The 19,104-nt window shown below is 50.7% G+C and overlaps 2 protein-coding genes across 10 annotated transcripts in view; one reads left to right on the top strand and one right to left on the bottom strand.

Annotated features, from left to right (window-relative positions):
- Window positions 1-18: 18 nt before the first annotated feature.
- SLFNL1 (schlafen like 1) lies at window positions 19-11,244 on the top strand. 8 transcript variants are annotated; one of them, XR_005123219.2, is made up of 6 exons: window positions 20-1,561; window positions 3,281-3,826; window positions 4,096-4,239; window positions 4,904-5,054; window positions 5,603-5,696; window positions 9,274-9,299. XR_005123219.2 is itself a non-coding variant. In XM_037501315.2 (5 exons), the coding sequence occupies exons 1-4, from the start codon at window positions 1,100-1,102 to the stop codon at window positions 5,024-5,026; spliced, it is 1,275 nt and encodes a 424-aa protein (XP_037357212.1). In that variant the 5' UTR covers window positions 20-1,099; the 3' UTR covers window positions 5,027-5,054; window positions 5,603-7,431. The 8 variants fall into 8 exon arrangements, 4 of the variants coding, with proteins under 4 accessions (XP_037357215.1, XP_037357212.1, XP_037357213.1 ...); XR_005123218.2 differs by lacking the exon at window positions 9,274-9,299 and adding an exon at window positions 7,438-8,132; XR_005123220.2 differs by lacking the exon at window positions 9,274-9,299 and adding an exon at window positions 7,827-8,123.
- CTPS1 (CTP synthase 1) overlaps window positions 7,373-19,104 on the bottom strand; it is a 26,555-nt gene continuing 14,823 nt past the window's right edge. For both annotated transcript variants that reach the window (XM_037501313.2, XM_037501312.2), the window contains exons 10-19: window positions 17,432-17,520; window positions 16,405-16,499; window positions 15,705-15,767; window positions 14,193-14,236; window positions 12,940-13,036; window positions 11,660-11,715; window positions 11,464-11,560; window positions 10,788-10,932; window positions 10,169-10,260; window positions 7,373-8,952 (exon numbers count right to left, since the gene is read on the bottom strand). In XM_037501313.2, coding sequence (XP_037357210.1) covers window positions 10,176-10,260; window positions 10,788-10,932; window positions 11,464-11,560; window positions 11,660-11,715; window positions 12,940-13,036; window positions 14,193-14,236; window positions 15,705-15,767; window positions 16,405-16,499; window positions 17,432-17,520 — 771 coding nt within the window. In that variant the 3' untranslated portion in view covers window positions 7,373-8,952; window positions 10,169-10,175. The remainder of the gene's footprint in view (window positions 8,953-10,168; window positions 10,261-10,787; window positions 10,933-11,463; window positions 11,561-11,659; window positions 11,716-12,939; window positions 13,037-14,192; window positions 14,237-15,704; window positions 15,768-16,404; window positions 16,500-17,431; window positions 17,521-19,104) is intronic.

The following is a 19,104-nucleotide window of genomic DNA, read 5'->3' as shown; positions in this document are numbered from 1 at the left end:
CACTTCCTACAGCCCTGGTTCTCACTGCCCCCTGCCGAGCCCCCAGCTGCCCTCTGGAGCTGCTGGCCAGTGGTCAGGGGGCTCTGGGAACTCAGGGATGGCAACTCCCACGTTCCAGGAACCATCAGGACATGAGGGTCACAGGCCTCCCTTTCCCTTCTATCCCTGTTTGCCCTGAAGGACCCATTCTGAAAAGATGCAGGTCCATGGTACCTGCCTTAGAAACCAGAGGCTGGGTGTGTGGGGGTGAGTAGAGGGGCTGCGTGTGTGCCAATGTGCACAGCTCAGAAGTGAAGCCTAGTGCCTGGTGGGGACTGGGATGCTGTTCACAGGGGCTCAGCTCTGTCCCTCAGTCTAACCCTCCTCACTTCTCTCTGGACCGAAAAACAGAGGACTCAGGCTAGACTAGGAGTTCTTACTGAGTGTGGGGTACAGCCCAAATTATATGTACATGTGCAAAGGCCTTTCTTGTGGGGAGGGGCCATAGCTTTCATCAGTTTGCCCAAAGTCTAAGCGCCTCTGCCCCAGCCCTCTGATCCAACCCTGACTGTTCCAGAGAGCCTGCTAGACTCCCACCAGGAAAGAGGAAGCAGCAGTAGGGCTGCAGCCAGTCCTCAGGGTCCCAGAGGAAGGTGGCTCCTGCAAAGACCACTCTGAAGTTTTCTTTTGGTGGCAGAGAAGCTGCCATCTCTGGTTGGTGGGAAGCCCTAAGGCCCTGAGTCTGGGGACAGAACGGGAAGAATGGGACCCCTAGGGTCAATCAAAGGACATAGTGGGCCTCAGAGGCCTGACTCCTGGTCCCCTCTCCCCTCTGTGGGCATGTCCCCTCAGTCTGCCTTTCTGTGGGAGGAGGGGCAGGCCCATATGCTCTGTTCTCTGGCTCAGCCCTGACTCTCCTCTTCCCTGTCCTAGGCCTTGGGTGGGTGGCAGGCCCCTTCCTGCTGGCCCTCTGGTGCCCCTCTCTCTCTCTCTGGCCCTGCCCCACCCCTGCCAATCTGTGAACCTCCCAGGAGCCTTGGTACCCTGTGAGTCCCCTGGGAGACCCTGGGCCAAACTGAGAGCCCAGGACCCTGGGAGGAGCAGCCAGCTGTAAGGCGTCATGGAATCCCTTCCAAGGGAGACCCCTCCAGAGACCCCCAGGAAGACATCATCACAAGCACAGGTGCAGGAACCCCTCATGGACCCAGACAAGCAGCCCCTGCAGATGCTCCCTCCGGATGAGTCCCTGCCTGAAGACTCTGGCCTCCAGGAGTCTTCCGGCATATATACTCTCTATGTGGGTCACCTGAACCCCCAGTTCTCAGTTCCCGTGCTTGCCTGCTTGCTGCGGGACACCCTGGAGCGGCTGGACCTGCGGGTGACACGGGAGCACATCGAGGTGGTGAAGCGGCCTGGGAAGGCCTATGCACTGGTGCAGGTGACCACCCACAAGGAGACCCTGGCCGCCCTGACCTGGCGCCTGAATTTGGCCCTGGAGGAGCACCAGATCCTCAAGGAGCTGGTGGCCCGCGGGAAGGAGCTGGTGTTGAGTGAGAGCCGTAGGCCGTTCAACCGCAGGGAGGTGAGTGAGACTTGCCCTAAGTCATCAGGTTTGCCAGCCCCAGAGCCTCATCCAGGTGAGAGGCCTCGGTGTGGATGGCGTGTGTTGAGTGATGGGAGCAGGGAGGCCTTGAGGAATGGGGACAAGTCTACAAATCGGAGGCTGCATGACCTGATGCTGGTACAGCCAGCTTTCTCCCAGAGGGACACCCACCAGAACAGCCAGTTTGTCTCCAACCTGAAAATACATGAAGATGAAGAAAGGCCAAAGTGTAGTGTCCCTGAGTCCTTTTGTATTTCAGCCTCAGCCTAGCCGGCCCAAGCCTTAGGATCCATAGCAGTCCGATTCTTTCCTCGGACCACCTCATTCACTCAATGGATAAGCAGTGGTGTCCACTCTGTGCCAGGAAGTAAAGCAAAATGCAGATGCTTGGCCCTGGACTCAAAGCACTCTCATCTATGAGCAGAGCCAGCCAGCCAGTCAGAAAGCTGCAAGGAGGGTGCATAGGAGGGGACAGAGCCACAAGGAAGTAAAATCGAGGCTGGGGCTTGGGGATTGGGAAATTCTGGAAGAGTACTTCCAAACAGAAGCACAGGACACTAACAGAACAGGGTGGTTGTCGGGAGTGTTGCATTTGCAGAAGGGCAAGCCATTTGCTATCCCCGAGCTCAGCTGAAGGCTGCAGGGGAGCACTCTGGCCCTGAGAGCAGGGGCCAAGTCACCAAGGGCTATGACACCAAAGCAGAGGGACTGAGGTCGTTTTGTAGTGTACAGGCAGCTGGCTGAGGTCATGCCATGAGACTGGTGATTTGGTTTTTCTTTTCTCTTAGAGTGAATGTTTCATGGTATTACTTGTTACAGCACTTAACAGCTCTGTGACTTACATTTCAAGACCTATGAGCCTGATTGCATTTTTGCATGACAGTTTCTCGTTTTCTGATACATTGGTCTCTGGGCTAGAAGGGATGTGCCCTGCATGACCACGTCCTGGCCCACACAGAGCCCCCAGCCCCTGGACACCACTTCGAGAGACTGGGAGGGGGCAGGGAGACAGGGAAGAAGGGTTTTACGGGAAAAATGTGACTTGCATCTAAGGTCAGCAAGATAAGGGATCAGGATGAGGTGTCCAGGGAGGGGATGCCAGAGGTGGCTCACAGGGAAGTGGCAGTAAGGGCATTCGTGCCCAGAGCTCTTGATCAGTGTGGAAACCCTGGGAGGGGACTTGGGACCACTGGTCAGCGGGCCAGAAAGCAATAGGTTAGGCTTTGGGGAGATCAGGGAGTGAGTGGTAGGTCTCTGGGAGCCCCTCTCAGTTGAGAGTCCTGCACATGTGTCACAGGGACCAGACCATCTCCTGGAATGATCTGGTTCTGTGCCTCGGAGGTCCATCCACAGCCCAAGTGGGGAGAGGTTGGCCCACAGGTATCCCAGTTCTCAGCTCTGGGAAGGAGTGTTCCTTACCCACCACCCAGCCCACAGTCCACCTTGGAAGAGAGCAGCCCAGCACAGGAACAGGAGCTGGTTTGAACCCTGATCCAGCAGGGTTTCCCACATGGCACAGCAGGCAGAATTAAACCCCTTTGCTTAGGGATCTGTCCTGAGGGGCATCAGGATACGCAAGTGGGCTGGGCCCCGTGTGGGGAAGATGGAGTTCTGACAGTCTGCCCTTCACTGGTGAGGTCAGGGCTCCCCACTCTAGTATGGGTCCATACACCCCACTCTTGACCCCTACCCCGGCAGGAGGACGACAATGGCCTGAGCCCCACCCCTGATCTCAACTCTGGTCCGGGCTGCCGCCCCAGACCTAGCCTCAGACAGGGCTCCGGCCGTCAGCCAGCTGAGCTCGCCCACACCTCACCTGTCTGGGTCCACGCCCCGCAATGGCGGCCCTCCCAGGGACGGCCCAGCGGGACACGCTCAGACAGCGACATCGTGAACCAGGAGATCCTGGGCCAGGAGCGGCTCTTCCAAGGCTCCTTCCTGGGCAGCGAGACACGCAACGTGGAGTTCAAGCGGGGCAGCGGCGAGTACCTGAACCTGACCTTCAAGCACCATGTGCGGCGCTACGTGTGCGCCTTCCTCAACAGTGAGGGCGGCAGCCTGTTCGTGGGAGTCGAGGACAATGGCCTGGTACAGGGCACCCGCTGTAGCCACCGCGGTGAGGACCGTGTGCGCCTGCTGGTGGACTCTGTCCTGCAGGGCTTCAAGCCCCAAGTCTTCCCCAATGCCTACACGCTCAGCTTCATCCCCGTGGTCAGCACCACCATGACCAGCACCCCCCTCAAGGTGAGCTGGGGACAGGAAGGACTCTGTCTCATCTTCACTGCACAAGTGACCGTTCACATCTATGCTGCTGAGCAGAGCTGGGGCTGGGTGGGGGTGGTGGCGAAAGGGAGTTGGGGAAGGAAGTGACTAAAGAGGCTAGAAGCAGGCCTGCCCCCAACCCAGCCAGGCTGTCCCCCAGGAGCCAGCGAGTCATAAGGAGTCAGCAAGGTGGGTGGGTGGCACACTGTCAAGTGCAGAGGCTGCCAAGAGCTGCTGTTGCCCTTACCAAGGTGATCCGTCTGAGCGTGCGTGTCCCCAAGGCCCAAGCCGAGCCACGGCTCTACGAGACAGACCAGGGGGAGGTGTTCCTGCGGCGTGATGGGAGCACCCAGGGCCCGCTGTCCATCCACGACATCCAGGAGTGGTGCAGGCAGGTAAGTGGCCAAGGCCATGGTGGGCAGCGTAGAACCCCTCCAGCCACTCACTGAGCTGTCCTGTCAGGTTTCTTCAGTGCGCCATAGCCCATGAGGACACTGGGGGGCTGGATTGAAATACCCCACCACATCCAATATTCTACTGCTGTGGTGCTGGGGAAGCAGGGGCAGTAATATCAAGAAATTGCAAGACAACCCCGAGGGCTGTGTGCTGCATTTGAGGGGGAGGAGGCTCTCTAAGGCAGGCAGTGAGTCCTGGACACGGTGCCAAGGAAAAACCTTTCAAGAGGGAAACATCCACTGCCAGAGAGCAGAGGAGAGCAAGTGGCTGAGGGAGAGAAGAGCATGCCCCAGGGCTGTCAACCTGAGCCCACCCCTGCCACAGGAGGTGGCCAGAGGAAGGGCCATCCCAGAGTCTGGGATGCTGGCTGGACCCTGAGGTCAGGCAGCTCCCCTAAAGCCCCAGGCTGATGTGGTCAGGAGTGGCAGCACCATGAGGGGACCTGTTTTCCCCACCTAACAGGGACGTTATATTGCCCGTGGCCTTGAGTAGGCCACCAGGGGTCTGCACCATGCCATCTCCCATCAGTCAACCCCAGGCAGCGGGCACACTGGCCTGAGACCACAGTCTGCTCAGACCTGGGCTTCTACCATGTCCCCTCAGAAGTGGATGGCAGAGCTGAGCAAGCTGGAGACGAAGGTGAAGGCACTGACGATGGAGAAGGAAAAGCTCGAGCAACAGCTGCAGTTACACAGGCCCCGCTCCTGCTTCTGCTGCGTCCTGTGAGGCAGCAGCAACACGTGGGCTCCAGCAAGTAAGGGCAGGGCCACAGAAGCCAGCCCCCCATCTGGGACAGGCTTCCCATAAACCTGGCTGGGCCACTCAGAGGTGACGGGATCCACGCTTCCTATTTCCTTCAAAACTGCACTCATGGCTGGTCCCCATGTGGCTTAATCCTTATCTGGTCTGTGTTGCTAAGAAATTGTTCTTAGCTGGATCATCAAGGAAGCTTACTTTCAGAAAACTTGCAAAAACTTGGTCAGAGCTAGGCTAAGGATACAGTCAGGAACTGGCCATCTCCCTAAAATGTTCATTTTTCCCAGGCTGAGGTCTCAGACCAGTTGACTAGATGGGCAGAGTTTGTGATCTTGGGGAAGCACCTCTCCAGATGGCAAAGCACATCCCATATACTGGCTAGCAGGGCACACAGACCCCCAGCAGGCCCTGGCTTGTGGGAAATTGCTCATCACAGCTGTTAAGTACATTACACACTCTGGGCTACAATGGCTAGGACACTGGTCGGCAGGTTGGATGCAGCTGGGTCATGAGTCCCATCCTCATCCTCAGCCCAACTCTGTGCAGGAGACCGAGCCAGTCCTGGGTGCCTACCACATGGAGCTGCTGGGGAAGGAGACCAGACAGTCCAGTCCCGCTCTGCCTTAAAGGGCAGTTCAAGGTACTAAGAAACAAACTGCTATACTACTTCACCTATAAGATAGTGACAGTGGCCAGAACAGGGCATGCTGATAACATCAGGGTGATGCCCTGTCTCTCCAACACCTACCAGCACTTGCCCAGAAAGGGTGTGACTTCCATTCCATGCACCCTGCAGCCACTGGAGAGGATTCCTATTCTAGCCAATTCCCCCACCATGTCCACCAGCAGAGCCACTCTATAAAGCCAATGTCTGATCATGCCTGGGCTCAGAGGCCTCCATGAGCTCCCCACTCCATCAAAAACAAAGCCTGAATAACGGTCTGCATGATTCTCCTCTTGGCCCACTGACAACTCCTCTTCCTGCTCCATGCTCAGGCCTCCAGCTACACCGACCAACCTGTGTCATTTCACAAGCAAACTTACCTCAGGGCCTTTGCTCTGGTTGCTTCCCCCGCCTGAAATACACCTCCCCAGAGACTGCATGACTATTTCCCTTTTTCTCTACCTCAAGTGGAAAGATTTCTACCCACCCTATTTTAAACTAGAACCCCCACCCCAGCACTGCCATCCCTCTTCCTACTTCCAGCTTCTTAACCCAGAGTGCCTGCCAGTCACACTCTAGCTTGTATTTGTCATCCCCTCCCCTGTCCCACTCTCTGGATTGCAGCCCCGAAACAGGGATTTTGGGTGCTTTGTTCACTGCTGTAAATTCAGACCCACAACTGGGTTGGCATGTGGTTAAGCACCCAACAAACATTTGCTGATTAAATATCAAGGATACTCCTAAATTGAGTTTGAGCCACTAGAAAATCAGCATTGTCAAATAGGGCATCTCACTGGGTCCACAGGACACACTTCACTTGATCCCCTCTCCTGCCCTTGGTCACATCCATGAACTAGACAGAATAGGCTTTGCAACCACAGCCCCTCCCCACCACTGCCAGGAGACCCACCTCAGGCAATCATGACTGCTCCAAGTTGGTTTTCTCACGTATCTAAAAGGATACAACTTCGACCTTGGCAACACACACTGGTTATAGGGACCAAGTGTGACACTGGCCATCTACCTGGTGAGACAGGACCAACTCCTATTGCTCACCCACCCCCAGGACCACCCATCCCTAGAACCTGAAGCTAGCTTCAGAGGCCACTTGGGAACTGCAGAGGCCTCACAGAGGGGAGCCATTTCTGAGCACCATGCACATACCAGGCCTCCCTGTGCTCAGAATTCTTGCTTTTTAATTTTTGCAGTTATATCTTGCTCTTCCATGTGTGCGCATTCCACTCACCCTCCAAACCACCTGTGCCCAGACCCCAGAAATGCTTTCATTTGAAGAGTTGGGTTCTAGGAAGGCAGGGTAAGGTCATGTTGTAGTTCAGCTGCTCCAGATGTTAAGAACCTGCTGGGAGGTTTCCTCCCCCCGAAGCCTCTGGGCCCTGGTCAGTAGACACAGGGTTGGAAGGCTACCCCCACCCCGTACAGTCCCACCATTCGTCACAGCTGGGCTCGTTGGGCTGTGCAAACCCTGGGAAGCTGTCTGGGGCCCCTTTCCCAGAAAGCTCTGCAGGTGGCCAGAGCTTTTCACTATTGTGGGGAGCACAGCAATCACCAGCAGGCACGTCACCAATTCCCTCCAATTTGGAGAATGGCTTTTATAAAAATGATTGAAGACGGGGTAGGGGAAAAAGTTAGAACCACACCCAGATTAGCTGCATTCAAAGTACCAAGCCACATTCTAAGTGAAGACATTTTATTTCAGTCAGTATGCGATAAAGGGAACCCACTTTTCTGGATCTCTGATGTGGGAGCCGGGCCAATGGTGAGAAACATTTTCTCCCCACACCCCCACTTTTCTCAAATGTCAGTAGACAAGGCTGTGACCACTGACAAGCAACCCTGCCTGAGCCCTAAGTGTCTGCCTCAGACTCATTTTGCACAGCAGCCAGCTCAGAAGCTGGCATGGTGCCAATGTCCAACACGCCACAAGCAGCATGGATTCACTGTTGTTAATGTCACTTTGGAAGGAAAACTCAGGAATGACCTTGAGCTCCTGGTCGGGACTGAGACTGGAAGCCGGGCAGCCTGTGGGGTATGAGGTAGGCCTACTGGCCGCAGTCTCTGGTTAGCTGCTTTCTGGTCTCGTTCAAGAGCTGTCCAGGTCCACACCCGGCAGGAGGAAGGCCCACCTTCACAAAAACCTCTACCTCCCCCCTTTCTCAAGAGGCAGCAGCACACTCAGCACCTGTGCTTCTTTGAATCTCTACCTTTACATATAAACTGAGGATTTAAAATTGAAGCTGAGAAATTCCAGTTCCTATTGAAAAGCTTTCTCACCTGCACTCAGAACGTGTCCAGCTGCCACCAAGTAAACAGCACTGCAAACAAAGCGTGTGTCTTGTTCTGCATTATTTATTTAAGTTAGAGTATACACTGAGTCCAGCCAGAATTCAGCAGGCACAGAGCGGTGCCTATTGGTATGTCATATTAAGAAAATAGCTTTTCATAGCACATGTTGACTGCAGTAACACCATCCTGGAAGGAAAAGTCCCCTCAAGCCAAAGCTGTTTCTATATGAGAGGGTTTTAGAGGCAGTTTCCCCAAAAGATTCTGCGTTCTTTTTTAAGCAACCCCTTGATGCAAGGAGTGTTTCCCAGCCCCAGAAGAGAAGCATGGCCAGAGGACAGGGGTTCTAAAACCACACTTCAGAGAGACACGGACTTCTTGCTGTTTCATGTAACAACAGGCTGACTGTCCCTTTAGACAATGACTACCAGCCACAGTTGGCAGGGAGAGTCCCCACCGCACTGGGCAGTGCTAAGGCTTGGTCTCTCATCTCACCGCTCTTGGTGCAAGCAGTGCCCTCCAGCCACCAGTACCAAAGTGTTACAAGCGCTAGCTAAAAATCCTTCCGCGTGCACTTTTTATAATGGTCTAGGCCTCCAAGAGGAAGCAATGGGCTAGCACTCGAATCCACAACGATGCGAGGTAGTTGTAGAAACAGGAGCCTCCACCAGCCACGTCTGGCATCTACTCCCGCCCGGATGTCCTGCTTCTCGTCTGGAAGGCTTACCGACCACAAAGGAGTCAACACCAGGCAGCACAGTGTAGGAGCCGATACACATGATGCGACATGCACGTCAAAGGCTTCCAAATACCTTTCCCCATAATAAAATAATCTTAATAAAAACATAATTTAAAGGAAGTGTCAAAAGCTGAGTGTAAAATCAAAGCTGTAAACTCCACCAAAGTCTGAAGGTTTCTTGATGCATCAGCCCTGTTTAAAAGACAAATTTTAGTAGTTATGTAATGTCTATAAAAGTAGAAAAATGAAGACTTAGAGTTAGCTACCACAGTAAACTGTGCCTGTTCTCCACTGAAGCTCAGGAGAGAGTCGAATTTATAGTTCCTCAGAATCCTACAATTTTAAGAGCTTACTCTACCTGCCTCAATACAAAGGTTCTTTCTCCATTGCACCAGCCTCTGAACAGGGCTGCGCACAGGAATTCTCCACTAGCGAGGCAGTGAGAAAGTCTACCTAACTGACCAACAGCTACCTTCACTGTTTCCATCTCCTTTCTTTATGGCAATTCCCTAGATGACCAAACAGCCTACGGGAAGCAACCTGGGGCAGAGGACTGATGAGCCTCTGTGCTGAGTGCTGCCCTGGTGCAGAGGGAGCAACCACAGCACTCTTCCTGACGACCTCACACCCTCCAACTCGGCCGAGCTCCCACAGACCAGGCGGCTGATCAACCCCAGCAGAAGGGAACCAATCTCGTGCCCGTTAGGCCAGACCTATGCCATGAAGAGGCCCAAAGGTGGTAGGTACAAGTGTGCAGGATTCAGAGAGGCTACGTGCCAGTGCCTCAGGCAGGTGTCACCTCCCTGCAGTGGGACCCCGGATTCCTGACTGTCATGCTCACCCCCTTCCAACACTGTCACCAACAGAATATTTCTGTCAGAAGCCCACTTAAAATGGGCCCACACCATTCAGGGGAGTGCCCAGTGCTACTGTGCTGCACGCCTTACAAGCCCTGTCACTACCTAAGACACTCACTCAAAGCCTGGTGACTGTTCAGATTTGGAAGGACGTCCTGTTTAAGCAGCAAGCAACATGAAACTTACATGTTGCGTGTTTCTCTGCAGAAACGATAACACATCATCACACCTGTCACTCAAGGTCTCCCAGGGTATGGCTACATGAGACACCAAGGGTCTAAGAATCCAGTTCCCCCAGGATTAGTCAGACTGATGCCTGCATGCAGCCGTCAGGAAAAAGAGCTCCCAGTGGCTGCCCGGCCCCCAACCCCCTGGAGCAGGGCAGACAGGTGCCCTGTACCTTTGCAGGTTTACCCATTTGACGTCCACACTGCCCTTTCATTCTCCGGCAGATAAAAAAGTTCAGCACTAAATATTCATGATCCCAGTGTTAGCAATCCTAGTGTGAGCATCATTTTGCTTTTTAATTAAAGCTTAAAAATAGCACTTACGTTATCATCAGTCATGATTTATGGATGGAAACTTCAATTCAGTGATTTCAGAGTCAGGGGAGCTGCTTCCACTCCTGTCACTATAGGTATCCCTGTAGAATTTAGACAGTTTATTCATCATCTCCCACCAGAAACTCACGCTACTTCCCTGGTTCTGAAGCTACCACCCCTACAGGGACACTTGTCTACACACAGCAGCAACCAGAAATTGGCTTCTCGACAATATTATGTATTTAGCATGAAGCCATCAAGGGATTTTCTTCCTCTAGTTATAAAAGATACCCATTCAATTTCTACTTCAGTTATGATACCCTAACCACCCAACTCAGCATAATTAGCTGGTTCTGGATAAAGGTATCAACAGGGTGTGAACTCCACAGGGCTCTGGCAGACACCTTGTGAAAACCAGTTCCCAATGGACCACAGCATCCTACTGCCAAATGTGGTCCTGGAGCCCAGGTGCTGCAGAGAGGGGACACACAGCCGGAGAAAACCCTGGGGAGGGCGACCGACGAGCCTCCCCGCTGCCTGTGGTTCTGCTGAGCACTGACTGTCTGCAGCTCGCTGTCATGAGCCAATGACCACCCCAAGGAGTGAAGAAGAGTGACTGTGACCCTACCTGGGCGAGAGCCTGCAGCCTTTCTGGAGGTAATGCGGGAGCCTCCCCACAGAGGCCAGAAGGAGGCCAAAGTACGGTGGGGAAGGCTTGATAGGTCTGGACAGGAACTCAGGGTGGTACTGAACTCCCACAAAAAAGGGATGATCTGAAATGGAAATGCAAAAGAAATGGCTTCATTATGTATATAAGCCTAAGGTGTAAAACATGAAAAGAGCCTGCTAGATAGTTCACATTTCCACAGACCCTAACATTATTTGAATACAGCTTCTCAAATTAGAACCTGGGGAAAGGTACCGGAGAGCATGCGAGTCTGATAACCTCCCCGCAAGGAATCACCCTCCTGGCCAAAGGGGGCTTCTCTCAGGCTCCTTGACCCTACTGCTCCCCAGTTCTGCGGGATTGAGTCACACAGGTTACTTTTTACATCAGAAGGGGGATTGGGTCCAGCTCTTACTCGGAGGACGACGCACTGAGGCCAGAGGTGAGATGGCTGCCCGAGGCAGGGAGGGGGCACAGGGTGAGCTTCCCAGACTCTAGGCACCTGTCACCAAGGTACCCAACCTCCAAGACAGGGCTGCTTCCTTACATTTTTATATTTCCCTGCATGCCAAGAACACCTCACTAAATTTTCCATATGCAACTGTTTCCAAAAACAACTATCTAAGTAATTAATTACCTTCCAGCTCCACAATTTCCATTCTTTCTCCTTCAACATCTTGGCCAACAAATTTCAAACCTTGTTCTTCCAAACACTTTTTCAAGACTGGATTCACCTGTTAAAGCATGAAAAGCAACTTTGGTGGATTCTCAGTGTGCTGTTTCCAGAGTAACAGAAAAGAGATATGTGAAGGTCACAGAGCTCAAATCCTCACCTCAAATCTGTGGCGATGCCTCTCCTCTAGGTAATCCGGATCTCCGTAGAGTTTCCCTGGGAGAAGAGCAGACTCACGTAAAGAATTCTCATCTCACCTCTACTCCCTGCTTCCCAGCTGACTTGTATCATCTACGCAGTCGGGACTTCTAATGATTATTTCCGTGATTCTCCTGCCAAACATAGCCACCTGCTCAGAGCACCATGATTTAGACTAATTCTCAGGCTTGGACTATTGTGACCACACCAAGAAAAATGGACCAGAAACAGACCTTCACCACTACCCCCCAGATGTGATCACTGAGGCACAAGGAACTTTTCTGCTACAAACTGTCCTAGAGAACAGACCAAGGTGTACCAAACCCAGCCCTGTGGTAAGAGACATGTTAGAGCTACATGTAGGCCCCTCAGGGCTGCAGGGCCAGCACCATGCAGCTGGGTCCTGGTTGTCAAAGCTCCTTGGCACCTGGCAGCCGCACATGAATAAGCTGCATTTGAAAATTCGTAGCTGCCAGGTGAGGCCCCAAATTCACAGAAACTAGAGTTTTCAGAACTCACACCCGCCAAGACCTCATTTGTTAACGACTGAATTTTTCAGTGGGGGGGGGGATCAAACTAATTTTCTTAAACACTATCCTCCCAATTTTCCCCTAAACTCTTAGCATTTTTTTTTAAATTTATTTATATAAGCACTGGTTACAGTCAGAATCGTGGGAGGGTGACAGAATTCACCAGAGCCAGAGGGGAGAACAGAGCAGGCAGACTGGCAAGTACACTGCTGAGGGGAGCAGCGGGCGGCAGGAGAGGTCTGCGCGCCATGTGGGACCCTCACCGGGTGACCGGGTCAAACCGGCACTGCAAAGGCTGCGGGCAGCTTTGCAACCCAGTGCTCAACCGCTGCGCCACCGGGGAGGCCCTAAACTCTTAGCACTTTTCAGTACTTTTAGAATAAAATTTAGGTTGAACCACTGAAACTGCTGTTTTTATGGGACAAAAGTCAAATTTCACCAGTTTCATATGGTTCAACCCAACAGTGTTGAAAAGTAACAGACCATGTGGACCTCACTTAAGGAACTCACTCTCAGGAGTCATCCACACCCAAGGCCCCCTGGTCCCTGACAGCCTGTGGCCTATCTAAGACCCACACTGCTTCTCTGACCATTATAGTGTATCCCAAAAGGTCAGGACTAGGAAAGGATAAAAGAATTTGAAAAGCAAGAACAAGAAAGCCAGCCTGGCTCTCCTGAGCCCCAAGACTGGGGCTGGGGAGACAGCTCTTACTCATGACTGAGTTCTTGGTCTGGAACAGCGTTCTCCTCTTGCCCAGTCTCATGGTTCCGCCCATCTGCCCAGGATTGTGTTCTGGCATGTCGATGACCTGAAGGTGTTCAAACAGTGTTTCCTTAGGAGACAGATCACCTACACGGAGTGAGTCTGAGCAGGTCCTAATGCCCCAGCCTTTCCTGTTAAGAGAAATATTGGCACAGGGGAAAATGCCTCCCAATGATCATTTTACACTTTTGTTGGGTAGAGCTAAAGACTGCAGCCTGTCCTCATGAACTGCAGGTGAGACAGGGTCTCTGCCAGGGTCATTCTGTCCCTGGCACTTTGGATGCTGAGTGTTACTGTCTGGAACACATTCTGAAAGACTGACACAGCAGCGTAGGTGCAGACTAGAAGTCCTAACACGTCCCCTCTACCAGACTGAGGGTCACCCTGTCCTAGGAGAAGCTCAGTGAACATCTGGGATATAGACAGGCCAAGACACCTCAGCCATGAGTCCAGCCTGCTTAGTCCCGTGCTCCCCAAGCATCTTCTGACATGGAGGACTTTTCTGTGTCTGCCCCCTACCACCCTGAGGTTCCATGCCTCAAAACCTTGGCTCTTCTGAAGTCTTATTTCAGGTCAGCAAATACTGATGTTGTTCAAGTGCCTTGAGATTAGAGTCCTGTATGTCCTGTTTCTCGGTGTCCTCAGTATTGATCGCAGGCCTGTCATTCCTGGGCTGAGGATTCAAAGATGAATAAAGGCACTGGGTCTCCCCATGAGCCACATGCATGTGACAGAAGACATAATAGGATACCAGGTCTGTCGGCCTCAAAAAGTCTTGGTTCCATTAAGGAAATCAGTGCTATATTCCAGCAGCTCTCTAATAATGTACCTGTCTTCAAGGCTGGCTGGGACTAATGAGTTAACGTATTTAAAGTTGTGAGAACGTCGTCTGGATGTAGTAAATGCCTACGTAAGTGTGTCATCAGTCTGGGAAGCAGGGAGGGAGATTTAATTTCATCAGGAAACCCCCTAGTTGGCTGGGGTGGTGCCTGTCTTTAAAACTTTGTGGCAAACTGGGAAAAGCAGTGAGAAATAAATGAGGAAAACTAGTTCTTATTCTGCAGGGGATCCAAAAGTGCAAGCACTCGGGCACTCTGGGATGGATCCAGTAGTCCCACTTCCTGTCTAACCATCTACTTCTTTCTATAAAGCAGCCCTTCCACACCGTTCTGACCCTGCTGAGGACCAGACACCTGACTCACCACAGGATGATTGGTCTTAGGATCAAACTCCGTAGAATTGGCATCTGAAAAATCAAAATACTGGTGTTAGTGACAACACCTTACAGGTCTTACACAGTTGCCTTAATCAACAACCAAATCAGAAACTAACTGATTTTAAAGCCTAAATAACCTTTTCATACTTCACTGAATTTTACCTTCTAACCACCAGCAAAATCTAAAAGGAAAAGAAGCCAGTTCCTGGTACTCTGCCTCCTCCTTTCCACATGAATGTGCCAGGTGCTGGTCACCTGTTGGGCCTGCACAGGGCCAGGTCTCAGCTGCGAGAGAGCTCATCACCAGGCCACTCAACCACCTGGAACCTGAGTGGGTGGCAGGTCACCGCTATGGGGCGAGTCCTGGGTATCCACAGGGCTCTTCTGAGGGCGTGGATGGTCAGGCGGCCCCTGCTAGGAGCTCAACAGCCAGAACTAAAGACTGCTGCCCACAACACAGAGCCACTACCCCCTCGGGGTGCTTGTAAGGCAGCCTCGCAGAAGAATGAACAGAACCCAGCCCCAACAGCAAGTGCCCAAGAACTGCTTGTCCGTCCTAAAGTCAGACTGCTTTCACATTCCTTCAGCTTCCTTTGTTTATTTTTCTTATAACTTATAAAATCTAGGCTCCATAAGCCGGACTTCCCACGTTAACAGTGACTGAAGAGCTGCTGCTCCCAGAGACTTGCACCCCCAGGATTTACCCTGTGTGGCCACAAGATGTTAGCAAGTTTGAGAAGAGTTGGTACACTGGGCTCATTATTTTAGAAGTTGGTGGTCAGCACACTGAGGAGGCTGGGGCTGAGCCAGTCGGCAACGAGCAGCCACGTGGAGAGACCCTGTCAACAGCCCTGCCAAGCAGGGCCCAGGGTCTGGCAGGGCAATCTCAGACTCACCACGCGGCACAAAAAACCAGCCCACTTAGTCCACCCCACCCACAGAATGCAGAAAATAATAAACCACTGCTGTTGGAAGCCACTGAGTTTTGAGGTGGTCTGGTGGAGGTACAAAGCAACAGTAAGCCAGAGAATTTCCTGTTCTCCAGGCACTGTGCTGGGACTGTTCTCATGCATTCATTCTTGCAACCATATAAAGTAGGTAACATTATTACCCTCTTTGATAGAGGAAACAGAGGCCCAGAAGGGCTAAGTAATTTGTCTAAAATCAATCATGTGAGAAACTCAGAATCTGAACCTAGGTCTGACCACGCCAGAGCCCAAGTTCATAGGACTGACAGCCTCACAGGTCAGAGTTCTCTCAGGATACCAGCTCAGGGGAGGAAGTGGCAGGATCCCCAGAGCCAAGGCACCCGGCAAGCTGTGCTCCCTCCTTCCAGGAAGAAATAGGAGACCAGACCAGTTTCACCTCAATAAACTCAACAGTTCCCCTTTGGTACACCAGCCAGCTCTCCTCCATAGCTCCTGATCACCAACATTTACCAGATTTCATGCCTCCAGAAAACAGCACAGAATTTCACAGGCTTTTTCTTGGGCCTTACCTTGCCATCCAAGCACATTTCTTGAAAATTCAACCACCGCCAACTGCATTCCTAAGCACACACCTTGCAGGTAGAAGGGAGAAAGAAATGAAGCTCCAATGAAAAGGGGACCCCCCCCCCATTTCCCACCAGCCTGCCATGGACTTCATGCCCTGTGTTCACAGAACCACAATCACAAACTTGCATGACTTCCTGCTGTGAAGAAGCATCCCTGCTGTTATGCTTTTATCTGTATCAAATTAAAAAAACTGGGTCTAAGTGTGTATGAAGATTCCAGATTTTAGAAGGTATTCGATTTTAGAAATAAATAATATTCTACTCAGTACTTGAAAATAAGTTTTCTTATCCTCTAATTTCCCAGTTATAACTGATTAAGTTGAAAATTACTCAAATGTACATCACCACGAAGCATCCACACTTACTTTATCCAATTAATCAGCTGGTATGCCAAGTGAAGCCGACATTAAGTCAATCTCACATGTCCTGCCAAACAGCTGGGTTCAGTCGATGGCCACAGTTTCCTAGCTGCCTTTCATTCTCTCAGAATTCCATGAGAGAACTGCCATGGAATGCACACACACACAAGCTTAAACTTTTCATTTCAAAGGAGAATTTGGATTTCTTCCAAATAGAACCATAAGGGCTTCTATTTGAGTTGTCTAGAAAGATGAATTTTTTCTTGCTTTTTCCTACTCCTTACCCAAAAAAGGCTTCTTCTGTTTCCGAGCCCAGGCGATTGCTTGGATTTTGCCTTCTGTTCCTCGAACACCAAATCCCCCCGGAACCAGCACTCCACTGGACAAGAGAACACAGCACAGCAGCCCCTTCCCACCAGTCCAGCTCACAACCACCACCCAAGGAGCCACAGCCAAGACGCCATGCAGTTCCTCCCAAGCCTGTGCTCCTGGGTCTGTGACTGGCTTCAAGACAGTGAGTAAATACATGGCCTCAAAAAATGCACACATGACCATGAACTTTCCTTAGTGACATTAGAAGAGGCTTATGACAAGCGAAAAGAAGGCAGCATACTGAACAGTAAAACAGAATCTGTCCTGGGTGTGAATTCTTTCTTGATTCTTCACATATAGCAATATACTGTTTATCTCTTGGCTGAAAGTGCCCAAGCAGGAAGAGGATCTTTTGTCAGCTCAGGGCCACACCGACTGAGGGTGTCAACATTACCTGTATGGTTCCATCACATTCCGTTATTCTAGTGAATTCAAAATTCTGCCTAATTTTTGACTATTATAAATAATATCTGCCAAAAAACAAACTCTTTGTGAGACTGTATTGATGGGTACCATCTGGGTGAAACATTGTTATAAATAAGTTTCATCAACCGATGTATATAAGCAAATGATATCACTAAAATCAGAACATTTTCTTCAGTTTCAACTATGTTGCTAAGTTTTATTTTCAAGAGGCTTATTAAGTCATACAGTATGCAGCCTTCGATAATTAAAAGGTGGGGGGGGGGTCCATTGTAGGGTGGTAGAGGAAAACCAGACTTGGTGATCATAATGTAGTCTATACAGATGTTCAAATATAAAGCTGTAGACCTGAAAATTACGCAGTGTCTTAAGCCAATATTGCCTCAGTAAAACAAACAGCTAACGAAAAGATATTTAAAAAGTAGGTCACCTACTATTAGAACATGAACACACAGCACCTTGCTCATTAAAACCACCCAAAACCCCCGGGAAACAAGGGCTGGGAACCCTACTCACTTGGCGCTACAGAGCTTCTGCCAGGCTTCATGGTAGCGCACAGGCTCCTCCTGCAAGGTGCTAGGCTCCAGGTCCGTGGAGTCTATGTACTGGGGGGGGCAGACGGGGTGGGAGAGGATGCAGCTCGTAACTCCAGAGCTGTGGCCTATCATCATTTCCAAATAACATCATGTTCCATCTTTCTTCATTTTAAAGTTTTAAAATAATACTCTCCATATATGAAACTTCGTAAGTTTAAATATAAACTCTGAGATCTTTCTCATGTTTTTAAGCACAAGAGTTTCTTTTGTCTACTCCCAAAACTGGCTCCCTCACCGCTCTGTCTAGGACCTTATCTCAGCTAAGCCCCAGGGGAACTAGAGTGCAAGTGTTCTCTGTTCAAAACACACTCTCCCCAGTCCATCTTCCACACAGACTGCTTTTCAATTTTTTCAACTCGACTGAAATATAATTTACATATAATAAAATCATGGACTTTAAGCAAACATTTCGATGAGTTCTGTCAAACACACAAAGGCATGAACCTCCATCTCAATCAAGATACAAAAATGAACACCCTCCCCAAAAGTTGTCCCTCTCTACTGCAGAACAATCTCCTCCCCACTTCCTGCCTGGACCTCATTTCTAGGTTCTATTTTCACAGGTTTTGCCTCTTCTAGAGAGCCCATAAATGGAACAAAATAACATGAGCCTTTATGTCAGGCTTCTGCTCAGTAGAATTGCTTTCAAGTTTTACCCACACTGCTGTGCATGACACTAGTTTGCTGCTTTTCATTACTGAGCAGTCTTCACTGTAGGATTATGCCACAGTCTGTCTATCCACTGGCTCCCTCTGAACACTTAAGATTGTTTCCAGATTTGGGTTATATTGAACAGTGGGTCCATTTGTATAAAAACTTTTTGTGGACATGCATCTTCATTTCTCTTGCATTACATATACTGTCAGAGTCGCCACACCATGAGCATTTCCACTCACACATGGGGGTGCCCGGTTCTCACCTGAATTCCCAGTCACTGTAAGGAGCACCTGTTGGTATCTCACTGTGAATTCATTTGTATTTGCTTACCTAACAAGGGACAGTATTGACCATCTTGTCATGTAATCACAGGCATCTTTTATGGACGTGTCTGTACAGATCTTCTGCCCATTTTGTATCAGGTTGTCCACCTTTTTCTACTCCTTCCTATTACTTCTTGCCATAACTTCCCAGAATCCCCAGTAAGAGCCAGGTTTAGCCCAGCTGATGACCCGGCCTTCACCAGATGTCTCCAGACATCCTCCAGTTCATGTTCCCTCTGCTTGATTTTCAACTCTTCCACAGTTCCCAAGCCCCTGGATGTGTTTCTGCCTTCTGCTAGAATGGTCGTCCCTCTGCCTCATCCATCTCCCCTCCAGGGGTCCCTCCTTAAGGAAGTCTGTCCTCCTCACATGTCTACCATGGCAGGTCCACCCTCTTTTCTATGTGTCCCCTTCATACCTGAGACCTCTCCAACTTTTTATTCATCTTACAACCTCTACCACCTAACACATGAAAAGCACAGACTATCTCCACGGATAAAATAATCAAAGAACTAGCAAAAATTAAGTCAGGGCAGTAATGAGATCCCATAAGTCTTAAAACACATATAATAGTCATTCTACAGGAAGCTGTTCAGCAGCACAAAACACCTGG

Source organism: Talpa occidentalis, unplaced genomic scaffold (assembly GCF_014898055.3).
Source record: "Talpa occidentalis isolate TD23 unplaced genomic scaffold, MPIMG_talOcc4v2.1 talOcc4.9, whole genome shotgun sequence".
In the NCBI taxonomy this organism is placed as follows: Eukaryota; Metazoa; Chordata; class Mammalia; order Eulipotyphla; family Talpidae; genus Talpa; species Talpa occidentalis.
Note: the sequence above shows the minus strand (reverse complement) of the source record. Positions and strands in the feature narration are given on the sequence as shown.